This window comes from Schistocerca serialis, chromosome 2, assembly GCF_023864345.2.
Source record: "Schistocerca serialis cubense isolate TAMUIC-IGC-003099 chromosome 2, iqSchSeri2.2, whole genome shotgun sequence".
Classification (NCBI taxonomy): domain Eukaryota; kingdom Metazoa; phylum Arthropoda; class Insecta; order Orthoptera; family Acrididae; genus Schistocerca; species Schistocerca serialis.
The window spans coordinates 756,752,226-756,772,488 of record NC_064639.1 but is presented as its reverse complement, the minus strand read 5'-3'; the positions used below and the strand labels follow the sequence as shown (position 1 = coordinate 756,772,488).

The window sequence follows — 20,263 nt, the reverse complement described above, 5'->3', positions numbered from 1 at the left end:
GTGGTTTGCATTGGACCACACAAATCTGATTGCACTAACTCCAAAATTCTTTTATCTCTAGAAGTGGAGTGAGGAAAGGAAAATCTAGCTCGCTTACCTTCTAGGCACGTAACGCACGGAGTGTCAACGGCTCCTTTACATTTCATGCCATTAGCCAAACCGTTTCATAATTATTCTATCGCATCTGAGTGTAGGTGGCCTAATCTTCTGTGCCATAGATTCGCATCAATAGACAAGGATGCATATTTTGTTTCTGCACACTGATTACTTGGTTGGTCCAGCCTATACATTCTGTTGATTGACGATGCTGTAGGTATCAATTTCTTCCCTGTATCTCAAATGCGACACCCTCTATTGTCAAAAATGACTGAGTAACCCTGTTGCACTATTTTGCTTACAGAATAGTAAACTTTTACTCAACTGAAGAACATAAAATACATCTGCCACCTTAATATTTATTTTCTCTCTGCCTGTCACAGCTTTAATATATGTGCAACCTGTTCCTTTAATGGGAAAATTTTCATTGTTGCTCACAGCCACTTGTGAACTGGGAACTAACGATACGAAATTTAAATCACATGGATGGTTTGACATGTGAGCTGACGCACCACAATCCACAAATCAGTCTTTGTATATAGCTTTAGTTGATGGTGGCATCATGAAGAATCCCTTGTAACCAGATTCTTTAGTTACTGATTTTTTGCTTGTCTTGTTTTTACTGTGACAGTTTTGCTCTGTGTGTCCATATTTGTTACAGTTTCAACATCTTGGACCTCTGGGATTGTGGTGTGAGCTGATTCGCTTTTTTTTATTCGCCTGGAGAGCCACATCATTAACATACGAGTTGCCACATGCTTCATCCTTTACTTCCAGTAGTAATTTGTTTTTAATGGAATCGCCCATTATCGGCATGTTGGAGTTCTCTAAACCCATTATCATTGGTTTGTACACATTAGGTAGCCCAGGTAACAAGAGACATCCTATCCACTCGTCTTTCACTTCAAAGTTAAGATCAGTCAATTTATTTGACGTTGAAATTATTCGCGACACACATTCTTCCACAGATGAACAGTTCTCTAATCGTGTTGTTAAAAGTATTCTCAACAAGCCTATTCTCTGATAAAGTCCTGAATCCTCGCCAGTTTGTTTTAATTTATCCCACACTTCTTTTGCAGACGACGTGCTCTGCAGATGCACATAAATAGCAGGATCAACTAATAAGATTATTTTGGCCCTTGTGGTGCATATCTTAACTTCATCTTTGATCTCGCCGTTATACACTGCCACAATTGTTTGTGCTGTAAATAAGTTCTCATTGCAAATTGCCATGTATTTTAATTTTCTCTTCCTTTCGGTTTTTTTTCAATTAACGGCAAGGAATTAGCACTGACTGAACTCATGAGATCGGCGTTCTGTACCTGTGTCTTGACGTGACGAAAAAAACAGTTTTTATTCACTTCAAATAAACTGCTGTGTGACTCTGCCTGGGCCCATAACCTGTTACTGAACTTGAAATAAACACGGGGTTACAGTTTGAAAGTAAACATAAAAGCTTTTATTAACACACACAGAACGAATGTAACACAAGGGTACGCAAAACACATACACATAAATAGGAACACCTATAAAAATGTCCGTAGCAACTGCAGCAAAGGTAATATGTAGCAGAGACATCAATTCTAAATTCCAACAGTAGAGGACAGAAGGCACCAAGGAAGCTTTGTGCTGTTACGAATCTTTCACATCTTCCAGCAATATTTAAGAGATAATGTAGCTTACTACTCAATGGAGTAAGAGAAGTTGCAGAATTATCAATGAAAACTGCTGGTAAAGAATCTACTGCTGAAAACTATGGTGACACGGACATAGTGGCCCATGTTGATACTAAAGTGCGCGTCATATATCTTGGCGGCCGAGTTTAGGTTTGTTCTGCGCATCTGACATCACAAAACACAGTCAGCCAATGAACAGAGAACAACGTTGCCAGATCTCGACAGCAGTGCAGAGCACGGACGAGTGTCTTCAGTTTTAGAAACGTTCAGTCATAAATAAAGTAATAGAACAAAAGCAATGTCTTGATAGCAGACTTTCTTTTACAGAAAGTTTGGAAAAAGCATTCTTTATACCAATTGCTTCATATTCTATTAATTAATTAAACCAAACAAGCAATAAGACTCCTAATTCAGGCGATAGCAAGGAAAGGTGTTTGTTTCAATCTCACGAACTGCTTTTTCGCAATAAAGAACAGCGGTAATTGTTTATTTCCTATTGTACTTCGACGAAGCGTGAGTAATTCATAGTCATACCAACAATGTTTATAAGTAGTTGCGTGAGGTGTTAGAGTCTTTATAAAGTTACACTGCTCGATGAGCTGGGGTAGTGGAACAGTCAAGGTGTTGGGCTGACAAGTGAGAGGTTATGAGTTCAATCCTTGTGTGGTGCTTAATATTTTCTTTATTTAAAAACAATATTGGAGTGCCTTATTTCACGAATTTTATTCGTTTGAATGAAATTTCTAGTGCTTTGCCTCTTCATTAACTTTTTCGCTGCTGCAGACACGTGCTCCCCGCATTCCGCGCTGTGCGCGATTTTGTCATCACTGCACTTCTCGCCTGTGCAGACACATGGTGTTCCCACTGCTTTGACACACTTATCATTCGATTTCACAAAAACTATTTGGCCAAAAAATTTGATTTTTACACGTTTTCTTGCCTGATACCTTACGCCCATAAATGACTTAATTTTGTTTGGATGTGCAGCATTAAATGTAGTAAACCATTGCACGAAATTTTGAAGAGTTTGCAGAGGTTAAAGTCCATAGCGTATACTTTCCGTGTGGTCGATTTTAGTTGCCACAATGTTGAGAATGAAATGTGGACAAGATACCTAAATTTCATATAATATTTACTGTATAACAATATCTCATTTAATTTAAGTACCACATAGGTGTCCTATGTAATATCGAGAAATATTCAGTCTTTCGCGACTGTAATAAAAGTTTTATATACACACAGCGCGTTTGGCTTTATTTTAAAGCACTTCCATCGATGAAAGGTATGGCACATACACAATGGTATTCATGTTCTATTTCTTGTTTTTGTTCCACAGTCGCAGCTTTACCAATGGTATTGAAATATATCCCTCTTCTGCAACTGTAATAAGCGACTTATTTAGACCAGACGCGTGTCTCTCTTTTGAAGCATCATAAGAGGACTGTATTTTGTGTCCTCCAGTGCCAAGTCACCTTTCGTAGTTTTGTGCTGCGGTAGCACAATATTCAACGTTTGTGTTGGCTCATCAGTGTTTTAGCAAATAAATGCTGTTTGTGTGTGCCACACACAAAATTATATTTGACATAGCTCTGAGCACTTCACTGACAGACGGTATATTCAAGTCCTAATGCTTTTGTAAGTCCACAGTTTTGTTTAATGTATTTTGTCTACTTCCTTTTGATTGACTGAAGTGCTTTAAAATAAAGTCAAACGTGCCCAGTGTAAGTAAAACTTTTGTTACAGTCGCGAAAGGTGGAATATTTCTCAATATTACATACGACACATATGTGGTACTTAAATTAAATAAAATATATAGCTATCTTGTCCACATTTCATTCTCAACATTGTGGCAACTAAAATCGACCATACGGAAAGTATACTCTATGGACTTCTACCTCTGCAAACTCTTCAAAATTTCGTGCAAAGGTTTACTATATTTAATGCTGCATAATAACTGCGTTGAACATCGAAACAAAATTAAGTCATTTATGGGGGGAAGGTATCAGTCAAGAAGATAGGTAAAAATCTAATTTTTGAGCTAAATAGTTTTTGTGGAATCGAATGATAAAGAGTGTCAAAGCAGTCGGAACACAATGTGTCTGCACAGGCGAGCAGTGCAGTGACAAAATCGCCCACAGCGCGTAATGCAGGGAGCACGTCTTTGTAGCAGCGAAAGAGTTAATGCTGCCGTGGTGGCTTTATTTCATGAACTGCGCGCTCCCCCCTACACGTAAGCTTGCGAACTATGCTATACTATGGCGCTGCTTCTATTGGCGCGTGCGTCGCGTGCAACTGGCAACGCAGCAATCTCCAGCGTCTGGGCGGGCATGCGCGAGCCGCCAAGATAAAAGAATTCAACTATAGTAAAGTACTAGATGTCAAAGGTTTGAGCAGATTTTGTCACAGTTGCGTGAAACGGATCCCAGATCATGAAACGCAATATGAACTATAGAGAATCAAGTGCAGGGAGTTGTCAGCCTGTTTACCATATCAGCTGCCTCCTGTAGCCTGATATAAGGGAAGTACCCTGGTCATGGGACAGTGAACCTTTCCTTGAGGATCAAAAATGTGCTCCACTTGCAACTGACACTAATGTGCAGAAGTTAGAATGTGTGGGACATGTACGGGAAAGACTTGGCCCTAGAGTTAAGAAGCTGACGCAAGATCTGTCAGGAAAAATTATCTGATGAAAGGAATAAAACAAGAGGGTTACATACATTGCTTAGCAATAAGAAAGGATGCGGGGAACCTGAAAAACATGGGCCTTATATTTCGATAAAATGTCCACAGACAATAATCCTATCCACAACTTGTACCTGAAGGGAAGTGAATAATGGTGTGGCTTCCAAAGGTCAATTGCTGGAGATGATGAATATCATCACAAGAATTCTCTACCAATTGCTGTAACGGAAGTCATCAAATATATATTCACAGACCTTTCAAATGGAAACTTATTCAATAAATGTCTTCATGGTGATACCAAAACCCAAATGCGAGTTTTAACCAATGTGTATGGGAAAGATTGCCAAAAAGCATTTTTCTGGGAAGAAATGCAGTTGCTATTGGTGTTTATGATACAGTTTCATGTTTTTAATGATGGTGTGCAAAGCAGAAAATATCTTTTAGAGAAAATACAACTAAGCCTGAAGTGAATGATACGAAAGCTTTGTGTGTGATAGAGAGGGCATAGTTTTTGGGGGTGACACAATCAAGAAGAGTTTCATAGAAATGTGAAAAGGAAGAAAACTGATACACAAAGTGAAAAGAGAAGCAGCTTATGGTGCTGGACGGTTCTAAAAGAATCCAAAACACAAGCAGAAACTTTAATGGGCATTTTCCGCAAAACAAATTTGTGTACATAGGTACATATAACAAAGTATAAGTCATATTACTTCCAAACTTGGTATGCTTACAAAACCCAACCTCCTAAATGCAAAATAGAATTTTCCGAATCTATTAAAAATGTAGCAGAAATTGAAATAATTAACAACAAATTCTGAGTTTTTTCTAAACATCAAGCTTAAAATGTAAGTGTTCATTTATTTCTTCATCAATTAAATAAATTCCAGAGTTTCAAACATCTACAAGTATGCTTTGTACACATCGAAGAAACTCTTACTTATGAAGAGAAGGGTAACTACATCATCAGGTGCATCCAAAAGTCAGTGAAAAAAATGAACAGTTTTACTTGAGGGTGAAAAAAATATCTGTTAGGTTTCAGAACTTTCACTGCTACGAGTGTGAACACGGAATCCTTCCTAATGTGCTGAGAAAAAAATATAAATTTATTCGGAAAGGTACTGGCAGTGGAAATTAAAATGCCCTGTGATGCCTTTCCTGCTCTCAATCAGCCACTTTGACCTCCCACCACAATACACAAAAAATTGTAAGAATGCACCACTCTCAAGCTGCTGAAGCTCTAAATAGCACTTTTGAGCCTTAACGTAAGGCAATTATCAGCTATGTATGTAATGAGTGCAGATAAAACTGATTTCACAACAGTTCATTGTGACAACTTAATTAATGTGATTAGTTTAAAACATTTTACAGATACTTAACGGTAGAGAAAGAAATGTAAATTCTAAATATTTGTAGTTAAAAGTTTCGTACGTGGAGTCTCACAGCATGCAATAGCAACTGAGCACTACTTAGAAAAAAATAATCTTCTATAAGCTTTAATAGCAATAAATACAGAATTCATATTAAATTCTCAACTAAAAAACAAGTCCTTAAAATGCTATGACAACTGCACATACACTGACGAAGAGAACTGGTAAAAAGTATGCATAAGAGAATTTGTAGTAAACAGGTGGCAGCTCAGTGGTTGTGGCCTAGAATATACTCTGGAGGATCATAGGTTTGATCCCAATCAGTTCTCAAAATTTTTTTCCCCACTTGTCATTTCTCACACCTCTGGCAATGTTCAAGACTTAGAGTAAAACTAAATTGTGTGGCAGTTGTTATAGTTGCAGCATTTTACTTGCCAATAATGCATAGCTATCAGTGTGTCAGACAATGAGCACAAAATGGATGACACTATGTTTGTTAGGAGAAGAGTCTATGAAGAAATTCCAGTAGGGTGTATTACTGCCATAGTTAACTTAACACTATCGTTCTTACCAACTTAACATAAGCTACTCTCTCTTCCTCCATTTTCTTGTCATCAACGAAGTGAACAATATTGTTCACTTGAAGTTACAGTTGTCTACTCATTGACGATGTGAATTAACTGCTATCTTCAGTGTTATTTAAATCTGTATTGGAACAAGAAATGAACAAGAACGTAACAAATATTATAAACTACCATTTACACAGCAAATTCATTTAAAAAAATTATTTAAGCGCATTAAAATTTATACAAACCACCGCATACAACTTCGGGATAAATATCTATTGTCATCTTACAGGTTTGAAATAGGCATAAATTGTGGTTTCAGGCATCCAATTAGTATCTGTCTATTTTCTGTAACACTAAGCCTGATAAAATTAGTGCTTCAAGTTTCATGCGTTTCAACACTCGAACGTTTTGACACTTCTTTTCTCCACATAATGTAATAATTGTGAATTTCATCTTACAATTATACAGACATGTGTGAATGCTTTCTTGTTCCTCTTCTTAACATTGTTAGAACATTTTCAAACATTTTCGGTCACTATTTGTCCTATGTTCCGTGAATTAAAGTCAACAGAAACTTCTTTCCACTACTTTTCTTTGATGGCCATAGCAACCACCCATTTTTTACCTTATAATATTCTTTATACCGACCAAATATGAGTTCCAGCAGTAAATCATCTGTGGCTGAAGGGAAGTTTGATGATTACCCTTTTTTCTGCTTACATTTCTCTATTATAACACGACACCTTTGCATTACCATCTGTGGTCAAAGTGTGAAAGTCATGTTAGACGATTTCTGTGGTTTTGCCAAGCTTTTTATGTGCTACTTTAGATCAACACAAACTCCTTCAGTGGATTCACGTTTAGTGTTACACATTAGAGTGGACTCGAGAACAGAGCTCAATTTCTGAACTAAAGTCAAAATTGACCTCTAGTCAGCAACGTATATACACAGGGTGTCTCGCAAAAGACACCGGGGACGGGTCCGCAGGCTTCGCGGCATGGCCACCGCCACTGCGCCCAATAACCTGACACTAATATACTGGTAGTCATCTGCAGGTAGGCTTCCCCAGAGTTAAGCACAAACAATGTTACTTAAGCTTACCTTTATTTACAGTATGCGCTCAAAATGATGTCCCTCTGTGGTTAGAGGGCAGTTCCTTCTCTAAATCCTCGCACAAACGAAAAAATGGCTGACATCGAAATAAGTGTCCAAGGAATAGAAAAGCAATTGGAATCACTCAACAGAGGAAAGTCCACTGGACCTGATGGGATACCAATTCGATTCCACATAGAGTGCGCGAAAGAACTTGCCCCCCTTCTAACAGCTGTGTACCGCAAGTCTCTAGAGGAACGGAAGGCTCCAAATGATTGGAAAAGAGCACAGGTAGTCCCAGTCTTCAAGAAGGGTCGTCGAGCAAATGCGCAAAACTATAGACCTATATCTCTGACGTCGATCTGTTGTAGAATTTTAGAACATGTTTTTTGCTTGAGTATCATGTCGTTTTTGGAAACCCAGAATCTACTCTGTAGGAATCAACATGGATTCCGGAAACAGTGATCGTGTGAGACCCAGCTTGCTTTATTTGTCCATGAGACCCAGAAAATATTAGATACAGGCTCCCAGGTAGATGCTATTTTCCTTGACTTCCGGAATGCGTTCGATACAGTTCCGCACTGTCGCCTGATAAAGTAAGAGCCTACGGAATATCAGACCAGCTGTGTGGCTGGATTGAAGAGTTTTTAGCAAACAGAACACAGCATGTTGTTATCAATGGAGAGACGTCTACAGACGTTAAAGTAACCTCTGGCGTGCCACAGGGGAGTGTTATGGGACCATTGCTTTTCACAATATATATAAATGACCTAGTAGATAGTGTCGGAAGTTCCATGCGGCTTTTCGTGGATGATGCTGTAGTATACAGAGAAGTTGCAGCATTAGAAAATTGTAGCGAAATGCAGGAAGATCTGCAGTGGATAGGCACTTGGTGCAGGGAGTGGCAACTGACCCTTAACACAGACAAATGTAATGTATTGCGAATACATAGAAAGAAGGATCCTTTATTGTATGATTATATGATAGTGGAACAAACACTGGTAGCAGTTACTTCTGTAAAATATCTGGGAGTATGTGTGCGGAACGATTTGAAGTGGACTGATGATATAAAATTAATTGTTGGTAAGGCGGGTACCAGGTTGAGATTCATTGGGAGAGTCCTTAGAAAATGTAGTCCATCAACAAAGGAGGTGGCTTACAAAACACTCGTTCGACCTACTTGAGTATTGCTCAACAGTGTGGGATCCGTACCAGATTGTGTTGACGGAGGAGATAGAGAAGATCCAAAGAAGAGCAGCGCGTTTTGTCACAGGGTTATTTGGTAACCGTGATAGCGTTACGGAGATGTTTAACAAACTCATGTGGCAGACTCTGCAAGAGAGGCGCTCTGCATCGTGGTGTAGCTTGCTCGCCAGGTTTCGAGAGGGTGCATTTCTGGATGAGGTATCGAATATATTGCTTCCCCCTACTTATACCTCCCGAGGAGATCACGAATGTAAAATTAGAGAGATTAGAGTGCGCACGGGGGCTTTCAGACAGTCGTTCTTCCCGTGAACCATACGCGACTGGAACAGGAAAGGGAGTTAATGACAGTGGCACGTAAAGTGCCCTCCGCCACACACAGTTGGGTGGCTTGCGGAGTATAAATGTAGATGTAGATGTAAGAGCAGCCTGACATCTCCTGAACACATTAGCAAACACTCGACAAATTTTGGCTGCCAAAATCTGGGATAACTAGCCGAACCCTGTCTTCCAACTCTTCAAGCGTGTGGGGATTGGTTGTAGATATCTTGTCTTTTAACATTCCCCAAAAATAAATATCACTTGTATTTAGATCTAGAGAACGAGATGGCCTGACAACCCTTCTATCATCAAAACTACTTTGAATTGCTTTCATAGAAGCATTGGCGATGTGTGTGGTCTTGCACTGTCCTGCATGAAATAACCTATATCTTTTCATTACATCTACAACTAAACTCTGCAACCCCCGTGAGATGCGTGGCAAAGGGTACACCCCGTTGTAACAGTTATTAGGGTTTCTTCCTGTTCCATTCACATGTGGAACATGGAAAGAATGATTGATTGAATACCTGTCAGAATGAATTGTTTCATGGTAAAAGAGTGGTCCAATAATTTGTCTTGCCCCAATTGCACACCATGCTCCCATTTTCACATCATGCTGAGATGGTTGATGTAATTCATGAGTATTTTCAGAGCTCCAACATCATTTGTTCTGAGAATTTGCAAAACCTGACAATGCAGCCATACTTCTTCAGAAGAAATAAAGCAGGTCAGGACCAACTTGCCCATCATACACAGACTAACTAACAGCCAGTTGCAATAACGATGACAAGCAGCAGTATCCGAGTTCCTCAGTTGATGCACTACTGTTATTTTGTATGGTTTCAATTTCAGTTTGCGCACAGCTCTGTGAGCAGGTGCTTTTGACTCACCAGTCTGAAGTGCCAAACGGTGCAGTGATTTTTCTCCAACTTCTTTTCAAGGCCTCCCCTATTTCATCAATTTATTTTCATTTAAAACACTAGGTTTTCTAGGCCTTTGTTTGTGTAACACAGATACAGTCTCTTGAAATTACTTCACTAATCTGTGTGTCACTGAATCATTGGGGGACATTGCACACCAGGATATTTTTGTATGAATTCAAGCTGACAGGAAACGCAATACAGAACACCCGAACATTCATTCGCACAGCATAGAAGACACACACAGTGTTTCTGTCCAAGGACTGGGCCCACTGACACACTGACAAGGAAAGTCCCAGACTATGTAAAATCGCTAGGCAGGTCTAAGGCGTCTATTCAGTCCCCCGTTGTTTTCAATTGCACATTCAAGAAATCGTTCACACAGGAGAATTGTACAAACCCACTGCCATTTGACCACCGGACAGACTCCTGTATGGACAACATAGTAATAAGCATACCTTGCATAGCAAAACAACTGAAATATCTGAAAGCAAATAAATCACTAGGTTCAGACAGAATCTCAGATTTCACAAAGAGTACACTACAGCACTGTCCCATTATCCAGCTTGCATTTATTGTCAGTCTCTTGCCCAGCACAAAACCCCAATCAACTGGAAGAAAGTGCTGGTGACTCCAGTATAAAAGAAGGGTAAAAGAATGGACAAGCAAAATTACAGACCAATACCCCTAACTTCCGTTTGCTGCAGAATACTTTAACATATTCTCTGATCAAATATAATAATCTTCCTTGACACTGAGAAGCTTATGTCCATGAATCAGCATGTTTTAGAAAGCATCACTTCTGCAAACTCAGCTTACCCTTTTCTCACGATGTACTGAAAACTATGGATGAAAGGCAATGGACAGATTCCATATTTCCAGAAAGCATTTGACAATGCCGCATTGCAGGCTGTTGATGAAGTTAAGAGCATGTGGAGTAAGTTCAGAGATGAGTGAGCGACTTTAAGACTTGTTAAATAATAAAACCCAGTATGTTGTCCTCTAAGGCGAATGCTCATCAGAGACATGGGTATCGTCAAGAGTGCCCCAGGGAAGTGTGGTAGGACTACTGTTGTTCTCTATACACATAAATGATTTGGGCAGCTATCTGTCGTCGTTTGCTACTGATGCCGTGGTGTACAGTAAAATGTTGAAGCTGAATGACCTTAAGAAGATACAAGATAACTCAAGACAAAATTTCCAGTTGGTGTGATGAATGGCTGCTAGCTGCAAATGTGGAAAAATGTAAGTTAATGTGGATGAGAACAAAGATCAAACCTGTAATGTTTGGATACAGTATTACTAGTGTCTTCATCGACACAGTCAAGTCGTTTAAATATCTGAGTGTAACACTGCAGGACAATATGAGGTGGAATGAGCATGAGGGTACTGTGGTTGGAAGGTGAATGGCCAACTTCAGATTATTGGGAGAATTTTAGGAACGACTGGTTCACCTGTAAAGGACACTGCATATAGGATGTTGGTGAAACCTATTCTTGAGTACTGCTCAAGTGTTTGGGATTTATACCAGGTTGGACTGAAGGAAGACATCAAAGCAATTCAGAGGCAGGCTGCTAGATTTGTTACCTGTAGGTTTGAACAACATGTAAGTCTTACGGAGATGCTAGAGGAATCAAATGGGAATTCCTGGATCAAAGGCAACATTTCTTTCGAAAAATACTACTGAGAAAATTTAGAGACAGACAGGCATCTGGAGCTGAGTGCCGAACAATTCTATTGCTGTGAACACATCTTGTGCACAAAGACCATGAAGATAAGATACAAGAAATTCGGGCTCATATGGAGGCATATAGATAGCCTTTTCAAGAGAAATAACTGGTAGTGGTACAGGGTACTCTCCACCACACACTGTATGGAGGCTTGCAGAATGTCAATGTGCATGTAGATTCGACGCAATTGCAATAATGACGTCTAGCAACAATATTTGAAATGTTGACAAAAAAACTCAAAAGAAAACACCAGTACACTCAATCACACAGTGTAGGGGGCACATGTTAAGTATCTGTATCCGAGAACTACGCAGATGCAGCAGCAACAGCCAGGAAATGCGCTCCACAACTTGCGGTCCCTCCTGGGTGTCTTTCGTGACACACCCTGTAACGGCCCTTAGTTTTAGCATCTTGGATCTGTACATCTATAGCACACACTTGTCTTGTGATAACAAGCCACCATCATCCAGTGTGCGCTCAGGACCTCAGTTGGCGACAGGTGGAGCAAAGGGGCAGAGGGGGCTGGGGAGTGGCACCACTAACAGAAGTCTTGCAGTGAATGACAAAATAGTTTTGTGATTTTCTGACGAAATGATTTTAGGTATGCTCTTCTACTGGTCAGTACCCATAAAATGTTCTGGCTTTCTTCATATTGACACTGAACTGGTACACTTGTCTGCCTGGGTAGAAAGAAAGTTCAGTTTGCACAGACGAGTCTCCACCAAATCACAGTGCGCTCGCTCGCTCTCAATAGTTGCACTTTAGCAACTACAACTACAGATCCTAGATGGTTTGGGTTTGATTGCAATAAATCTACTTTCTTTTCCTTTTTGGGTGGCGATACAAGACTTACTGTTAACAATACAGATAAATAACTACGGTTTTGTGAGTTATTAATTCATTTTCTGTACATGGTAGAAAATATAATTCACTGCAATAAGTTATGTTGTCATGTAAAAACAAGTCTCTAATAATGAGCCATGAAGGATAATTGTGGAATATTATTCCAATCAGGTAAGTGTTAGCGACAGAAACCAACACCAAACATATGCCAGTACTGTCATCTGTGACCAGCCAAAACTGTCAGAAGATCTGAGAATGTAATTTCTCACAGCTAACGGAACAATGGGATGTATGAGCGCCCCATTTCCTAGCCGCACCAATTTGGCACGCGCAATTCCACACAATAGACTGTATCTGCAGACAGACAAAAATGTTTCATGAAATTTTGGTGCAACATCGCATTGGTGGAGTCCAGAAGAACTAAGAAAATTCAGTGGTCAGCGAGGAGATAGGGAGTGCAGACACTAGTTTGTCAATGACCTAATAGTGACATCAGACCTTTGAGACTGTACTGTACATCAGTTGTAGTCAACCTGGTTCCTACCACTCAGTAGTGGGTGTTCCAGGTTCCATAGTAGGAGGTAGGTGCTAGGGTATTTAAAAACATTTTAATTAGGTTTCCATAAAATTTTGACAAAGTGATTGGTAAGTAATTATGATCATATGCTTTAAGGTACTCTAACTCAATTTCACAAATTTTGTGAAGTTACTTCCATACTTTATAAATCACCATTACTAAGGCATCGGCAGACGGTTAGAAAATTTAACTACTCAAAAGACACAAAACTAGGCGGTAGGTAAACGTGGTTGACCATCCTTGCTTACTTTACTCATGCAAGAGAAAGCTGGTCCAATTATTCTGGTCTACTCTTTACAATTTATGTTCCCATATACCATTACCAAATGGCCAAACAACCTATGGAGGAGACAGAAGTGTAGTATCATAAAATGATTATTAAGTGGATCATGTATACAATTTTATTTCCTCCGTTCAAAATGTCTTTTGGACTGAGTCCAGAAATGATTGTAGGGAAGTCATTTACATACACATCAGAGAGACTCTGAAGAAAAACAACTTTGACACAAGAAAGCAAAGTATCAGTTGCGATATTATCGAAGGATGAGGTTAGTAAACAAAGTGATACTATTACTAACATAGTACGACACGAACTTCAAGATGTTACCAATGAATGACATCAAAGCATGCAAACCAATAGCAAAACAAAAACCAACAAACTAGCACCACTCCCATGGGAATATGGAGGACAAGGGCAGGGATGGTCTTGTTAATGCTTTCAAGCACAATAAAAACTTGATAACAACAAACCACTGTGAGAAAATAGGAGTTTTCATCAGGGATATAAATGTAACTAAGGACTGTGAAACGTATTTTAAAAATGAGTCATGACATTTGTTGGCTTCACCATCTCGCAAACTGTCACCTTATAATCTAATCTGGCTTCATGTTACACTACAAAGCAGTCTATTAACACAAACTTATTATTATTATTATTATTTCTTTCTTGTCTCAGACATTATGCCTGGTTAAAAATGGAAGGTGACGTGGACCTTGATCAAGCGTGACTTCCTTTTAACTGTACGGTATATGTTACATTGCATTTAGGAACTTTCGGGTAATTGAACACGTATCAATAATTACAGATTTCTGTAGTTGTATATATAAGTTTGGATGTAGCTGTATTGCATTGATGTACTGGTGGATATTGTGTGGTATGACTCCTGTAGTTGATAGTATAATTGGTATAATGTCAACTTTATCCTGATGCCACATGTCCTTGACTTCCTCAGCCAGTTGGATGTATTTTTCAATTTTTTCTCCTGTTTTCTTTTGTATATTTGTTGTATTGGGTATGGATATTTCGATTAGTTGTGTTAATTTCTTCTTTTTATTGGTGAGTATGATGTCAGGTTTGTTATGTGGTGGTGTTTTATCTGTTATAATGGTTCTGTTCCAGTATAATTTGTATTCATCGTTCTCCAGTACATTTTGTGGTGCATACTTGTATGTGGGAACGTGTTGTTTTATAAGTTTATGTTGTAAGGCAAGCTGTTGATGTATTATTTTTGCTACATTGTCATGTCTTCTGGGGTATTCTGATTTGCTAGTATTGCACATCCGCTTGTGATGTGATCTACTGTTTCTATTTGTTGTTTGCAAAGTCTGCATTTATCTGTTGTGGTATTGGGATCTTTAATAATATGCTTGCTGTAATATCTGGTGTTTATTGTTTGATCCTGTATTGCAATCATGAATCCTTCCGTCTCACTGTATATATTGCCTTTTCTTAGCCATGTGTTGGATGCTTCTTGATCGATGTGTGGCTGTGTTAGATGATACGGGTGCTTGCCATGTAGTGTTTTCTTTTTCCAATTTACTTTCTTCATATCTGTTGATGTTATGTGATCTAAAGGGTTGTAGAAGTGGTTATGAAATTGCAGTGGTGTAGCCGATGTATTTATACGAGTGACTGCTTTGTATATTTTGCTAGTTTGTGCTCGTTCTATAAAGAATTTTCTTAAATTGTCTACCTGTCCATAATGTAGAGATGATAAATCCCCTTCCTCCTTCCTTTCTGCTTAGTGTGAATCTTTCAGTTGCTGAATGTATGTGATGTATTCTATATTTCTGGCATTGTGATCGTGTAAGTGTATTGAGTGCTTCTAGATCTGTGTTACTCCATTTCACTACTCCAAATGAGTAGGTCAATATTGGTATAGCATAAGTATTTATAGCTTTTGTCTTGTTTCTTGGGGTCAATTCTGTTTTCAGTATTTTTGTTAGTCTTTGTCTATATTTTTCTTTTAGTTCTTCTTTAATATTTGTACTATCTATTCGTATTTTTTGTCTGTATCCTAGATATTTATAGGCATCTGTTTTTTCCATCGCTTCTATGCAGTCGCTATGGTTATCCAATATATAATCTTCTTGTTAAGTGTGTTTTCCCTTGACTATGCTATTTTTCTTACAGTCCAAAAGCCATATTTATATCATTGCTGAATACTTCTTTTATCTTTAGTAATTGGTTGAGTTGTTGATTTGTTGCTGCCAGTAGTTTTAGATCATCCATGTATAGCAGATGTGTGATTTTGTGTGGGTATGTTCCAGTAATATTGTATCCATAATTTGCATTATTTAGCATGTTGGATAGTGGGTTGAGAGCAAGGCAGAACCAGAAAGGACTTAATGAGTCTCCTTGCTATATTCCACGCTTAATCTGTATTGGCTGTGATGTGATATTATTTGAATTTGTTTGGATATTAAGTGTGGTTTTCCAATTTTTTGTTAGGAACTGTATCAATTTAGGATCTACTTTGTATATTTCCAATATTTGTAGTAACCATGAGTGGGGTACACTATCAAAAGCTTTTTGGTAATCAATGTATGCATAGTGTAGCGACCTTTGTTTAGTTTTAGCTTGATATGTCACCTCTGCATCTATTATCAGTCGCTCTTTACATCCTCGTGCTGCTTTGCAACAGCCTTTTTGTTCCTCATTTATAATTTTGTTCTGTGTTGTATGTGTCATTAATTTCTGTGTAATGACTGAAGTTAATATTTTGTATATTGTTGGTAGGCATGTTATGGGGCGATATTTAGCTGGGTTTGCTGTGTCTGCTTGATCTTTAGGTTTCAGATAAGTTATTCCATGTGTAAGTGTATCCGGGAATGTGTATGGGTCTGCAATGTAACTGTTAAATAATTTAGTTAGATGTGAATGTGTTGAGGTGAATTTCTTTAGCCAGAAATTTGCTATTTTATCTTTTCCAGGGGCTTTCCAATTGTGAGTAGAATTAATTGCTTGGGCAACTTCATGTTGCAAAATTATCACTTCAGGCATTTGTGGTACCATCTTGTATGTATCTGTTTCTGCTTGTATCCACCGTGCATACCTGTTGTGTTGTACCGGGTTTGACCATATGTTGCTCCAGAAGTGTTCCATGTCTGTTATGTTTGGTGGATTGTCTATTTTAATGTGTGTGTTATCTATTGTCTGGTAAAATTTCTTTTGGTTTGTGTTTAATGTTTGGTTTTGTTTCCTTCTATTTTCACTTTTTTTGTATCTTCTAAGTCGTTTGGCCAATGCTTGTAATTTCTGCTTCTTTTCATCTAATTGCTCTATCACTTCTTGTTGTGAGATTTTACCTAACCTTTTTTCGTTTTTTTTCTGACATTTCATTTGTTATAAATTGTGTTAGCTGTCCGATGTCTTTTCTCAGTTTTTCTATTCTGATCTGTAGCCTGTGTTGCCATGCCGGTTTTGTGGGTTTCTTCTGTGTGTTGGTTGGTTCTGATCTCTGCCTAGTGTGTATATTTAGTGTAGTGAGTGCTCCTATATAAAACAGTAGTTGTAACTCTTCCATATTAGTGTTTTCATTTATTTTGCTGTGTATGATTGTGTTGATAGTTTTCATTGTTGTTTCGACTTGTGGGTTATTTGGCGGTCTATGCAAGAATGGTCTAATGTCTGTATTTGTGTCTTTGTATTCTATATATGTCAGCTGAAATTTTTCTTCTATATCTAACATGTGTGTCACTTCGTGTTCTATTTGTGCTTGTTCTGGTGGCTGTCTTAAGATTTCGTTTTCCTCTGACTGTTTAATTGATTATTAGTGCTAGCAGTGACATGTTTACTTTTTGCAAGCTGTTATGAAAAATGCATTCCTTAATATGTAAGCAGTACTTGGCAAAAGTTCTACACATAGTGTACTCCACATATTTTTCATACTTTATGAATGACATACACAAAGTGCGCATCAAAATTGTTCACTATGTAAGACACATTGCTAATTATCCTGTAGTTTTGGTTTTTACACTGAAAAGTGTGTTAAATATGGATGAATTTAGACATTAGCCAATACTACAGACCAGTTACAACAGTCATTTCACACTCACATTCATTGGCTTTGCCAACTAACCACATTTTCACTTCACAGCATAACATGACACCAGGCTACACTACAAATCACTCACCACAAACCAACATATCAGAGAGAGAGAGAGAGAGAGAGAGAGAGAGAGAGAGAGAGAGAGAGAGAGAGAGAGAGAGAGAGAGGGGGGGGGGGGGGGGGGGGGAAGGAGGAGACTACTACACACTAGCCAGGATCTTGCTCATCAGCCAGCTCCATCCACAATAAACAGTGTCAATTATTGTTATTTTCTCAGTAAACATAAACTCAATGGTACACACATTTTGCAAACTAAAAATATAGGGTTATTAGTAATACATTCACTCTCCTTCATAACCATATCGTCATTTCTATACATAAAACAATGTGCACACCTAAACAACTCAATTTTACTGTACATCTATAAGCATATGATGCATAAAGGAAACTGCAGAAAAATTTTGGTGCATACATTGCATAATTCATCCCACGAAAAATTTTCCCAGTCTCAGACACAATTCCAGAAAAATCAGAACTATGACTTACCTTTACTGCCATGATTGTTCCACTAGGAATATGACGCATTTTCTCAACAACACCATAGGCACCACTGCCAAGGTCAGAAATTTTCTCTAGATCATCAGCCTCTACAACAAAAGTCTTCTCTCCAATAGTAATTGTTGTTCTTTTATCAAGGTTTCGTGGCGGGGTTCTACATCATAAAAACTCTAATCATCCATACATTCATCATATTTTTAATCATCATATCAACTAGGAACAAACATTTGACCATAACAAATAAGTAGTTAAATTTTATTTGGGGCCTTCCATGAAACTCTACAATGCAAGCCCTTAATAATACCTAAAAGAGAAAGTATACAGCATACAGTAATCTGCTGAATGTCTAACGAAGAATTTCTAGAAAATTCCTGCATGGACATTAAGCATCCAACTGAGGAATACACCTAATTGGAAGCATCTGCATGTGTACTTAAACCATCAAATGATGTAGGTCTGTGTCAAAGGATAGAAATTAGACATCAGTATCTTCTAGTCCCTTCTATTACATGTGTGAGCAGTAAAATCTCATTTAAATGTCAGTCATTATACATGATATACACATGAAATAAAGGGGATTTTTTTAAACTGTCTTAGAATACCTGCTGTCAGAATTTCAATACTAGGAGTAAGCACTGTGTTCTGCATAACACATAGCCTGCTGTGTCTCCGAAAGGAATTTGTTGAAAACAGTACACATGGCGCAATACACATTTACTTTGAAAAATAAATGTATGTGTGTTCCACAGATATCAATACTATGCAAAAGATCTAGTTTGGTGACTGAGCACTCTTGAGCTATAATACTGTATCAGAAAACTAACAGTCTCAAACAAATTATAATTTCACATGAACTGAAATGTATTACACACAAGATTAACATGTTGGGAAGGCTACTGTCAGTAAGTTTTCAATTCCCTGACAGACAATTTAAGGGAGTCTTCACAGTCATATATATTACTGGACTAGCTTAATTCCTATTATCAGCTCACACTTAACACTAGTTTAATGAAGTTAAACCTAACCTCTGCCATGAAAGGAAAAATTAATGACTGATAAAAAATTTAAGGCTATAAGATATCTTGATAACATCATACATTATTCTGAATTGGGGGGGGGGGGCCACCTGACATTACCATCAAATCAAATCAGATTCAGTTATTCGGCCAACGATAACACTGCTGTTAAAAGAGGCATCGTCAGTGTCAAACCAATCAGCACATCTTTTTGTTCTCAATGTATTATCACAAACGTGACAATTTATTGATGAGATATACGAAACTAATGCATCGAAAAATTCATTAAACTTAAAAACAGTATGGCTAAACAAATTTTCCTTACAAATATAGGGCACTTACAATACTGGCGGTGAATCGGGTACAACTACTTTCAAAACCGTCTTTCTTCGAGCTAGAAACAATAACAAGATAAATTTAATATGAGAGCTTTTTTATGAAAATGTGTCTTTTCGATACTAAGTTACTAAAATCTATAAATGTATTTAGATAAATTACTACACCTGTCATGATTTATTTTTTCGTCTGGCAGCGACGTAAACTGGAGCCTCGTTACTTCCGTTATAAACAGCAACCCTCAAATTTCTCGTAAATTTTGCGATTTTCTACATGCGTAGCTCTCCTGCCTACGTTTTGGTCAATACCAAGTAAGTTTTCTAATCAACCATAACAAACGAGTCACAGTAAAATATAAAGAAAAACGCCAAATTTTCACTACCAGAATATTGTGACAAACATTCCATGCATGTAGTAGTAGAAATACACAGTCATTCCCTCACGAATATAGAACTTTAACAACCACCTACAGCTACATCCTCACATAACAACAAATAAGGGTACACGAATATACACCGCCACTATTTTCACCGCCATTAACAAGCCTCCACTTATTATATTTCAATGTCAAATCTGTGGCCAAAGATAAGCTTCTAGCGCGGAATCATGACCAGCTGCCCAGGCAGCCGTGGCGCAGAACATTTTTGCAATGCGGCATATCACAAGGCAGCACATTTCTTGAATAGTCTTTTATTATTTTCAAGTTTCTTGGTGCCAATTGAAGTCGGAATCACAAATCCAAAATAGCAATTTTTTCACTTTTAAAAAACAAATGGTAAGTTATTATAGTAATAATAATCACATTGCAAATCTAACGCTGAGGTAATGAAAAGCAGTGAAGTATGGAATCTTTACTCTTTCACTTATGTTACTGAATACCTCGAAACTCAAAGAACAGCTAACTATATTGCCAGCCTGGATTTATGTTAAGAACATATTTCTCAT

At 38.1% G+C, this 20,263-nt stretch overlaps 1 protein-coding gene across 2 annotated transcripts in view; it reads right to left on the bottom strand.

Annotated features, from left to right (window-relative positions):
• LOC126457956 (dual specificity mitogen-activated protein kinase kinase 6) overlaps window positions 1-19,891 on the bottom strand; it is a 54,715-nt gene extending 34,824 nt beyond the window's left edge. Inside the window, exons 1-4 of one of the 2 annotated variants that reach the window (XM_050094690.1) lie at window positions 19,701-19,891; window positions 19,486-19,608; window positions 19,325-19,376; window positions 17,955-18,120 (exon numbers count right to left, since the gene is read on the bottom strand). In XM_050094690.1, the coding sequence (XP_049950647.1) occupies window positions 17,955-18,120; window positions 19,325-19,376; window positions 19,486-19,492 (225 nt within the window). In that variant the 5' untranslated portion in view covers window positions 19,493-19,608; window positions 19,701-19,891. Of the gene's footprint in view, window positions 1-17,954; window positions 18,121-19,324; window positions 19,377-19,485 lie in introns of both variants that reach the window. The other variant, XM_050094689.1, reaches the window with a different exon arrangement.
• Between the last annotated feature and the right edge of the window lie 372 nt (window positions 19,892-20,263).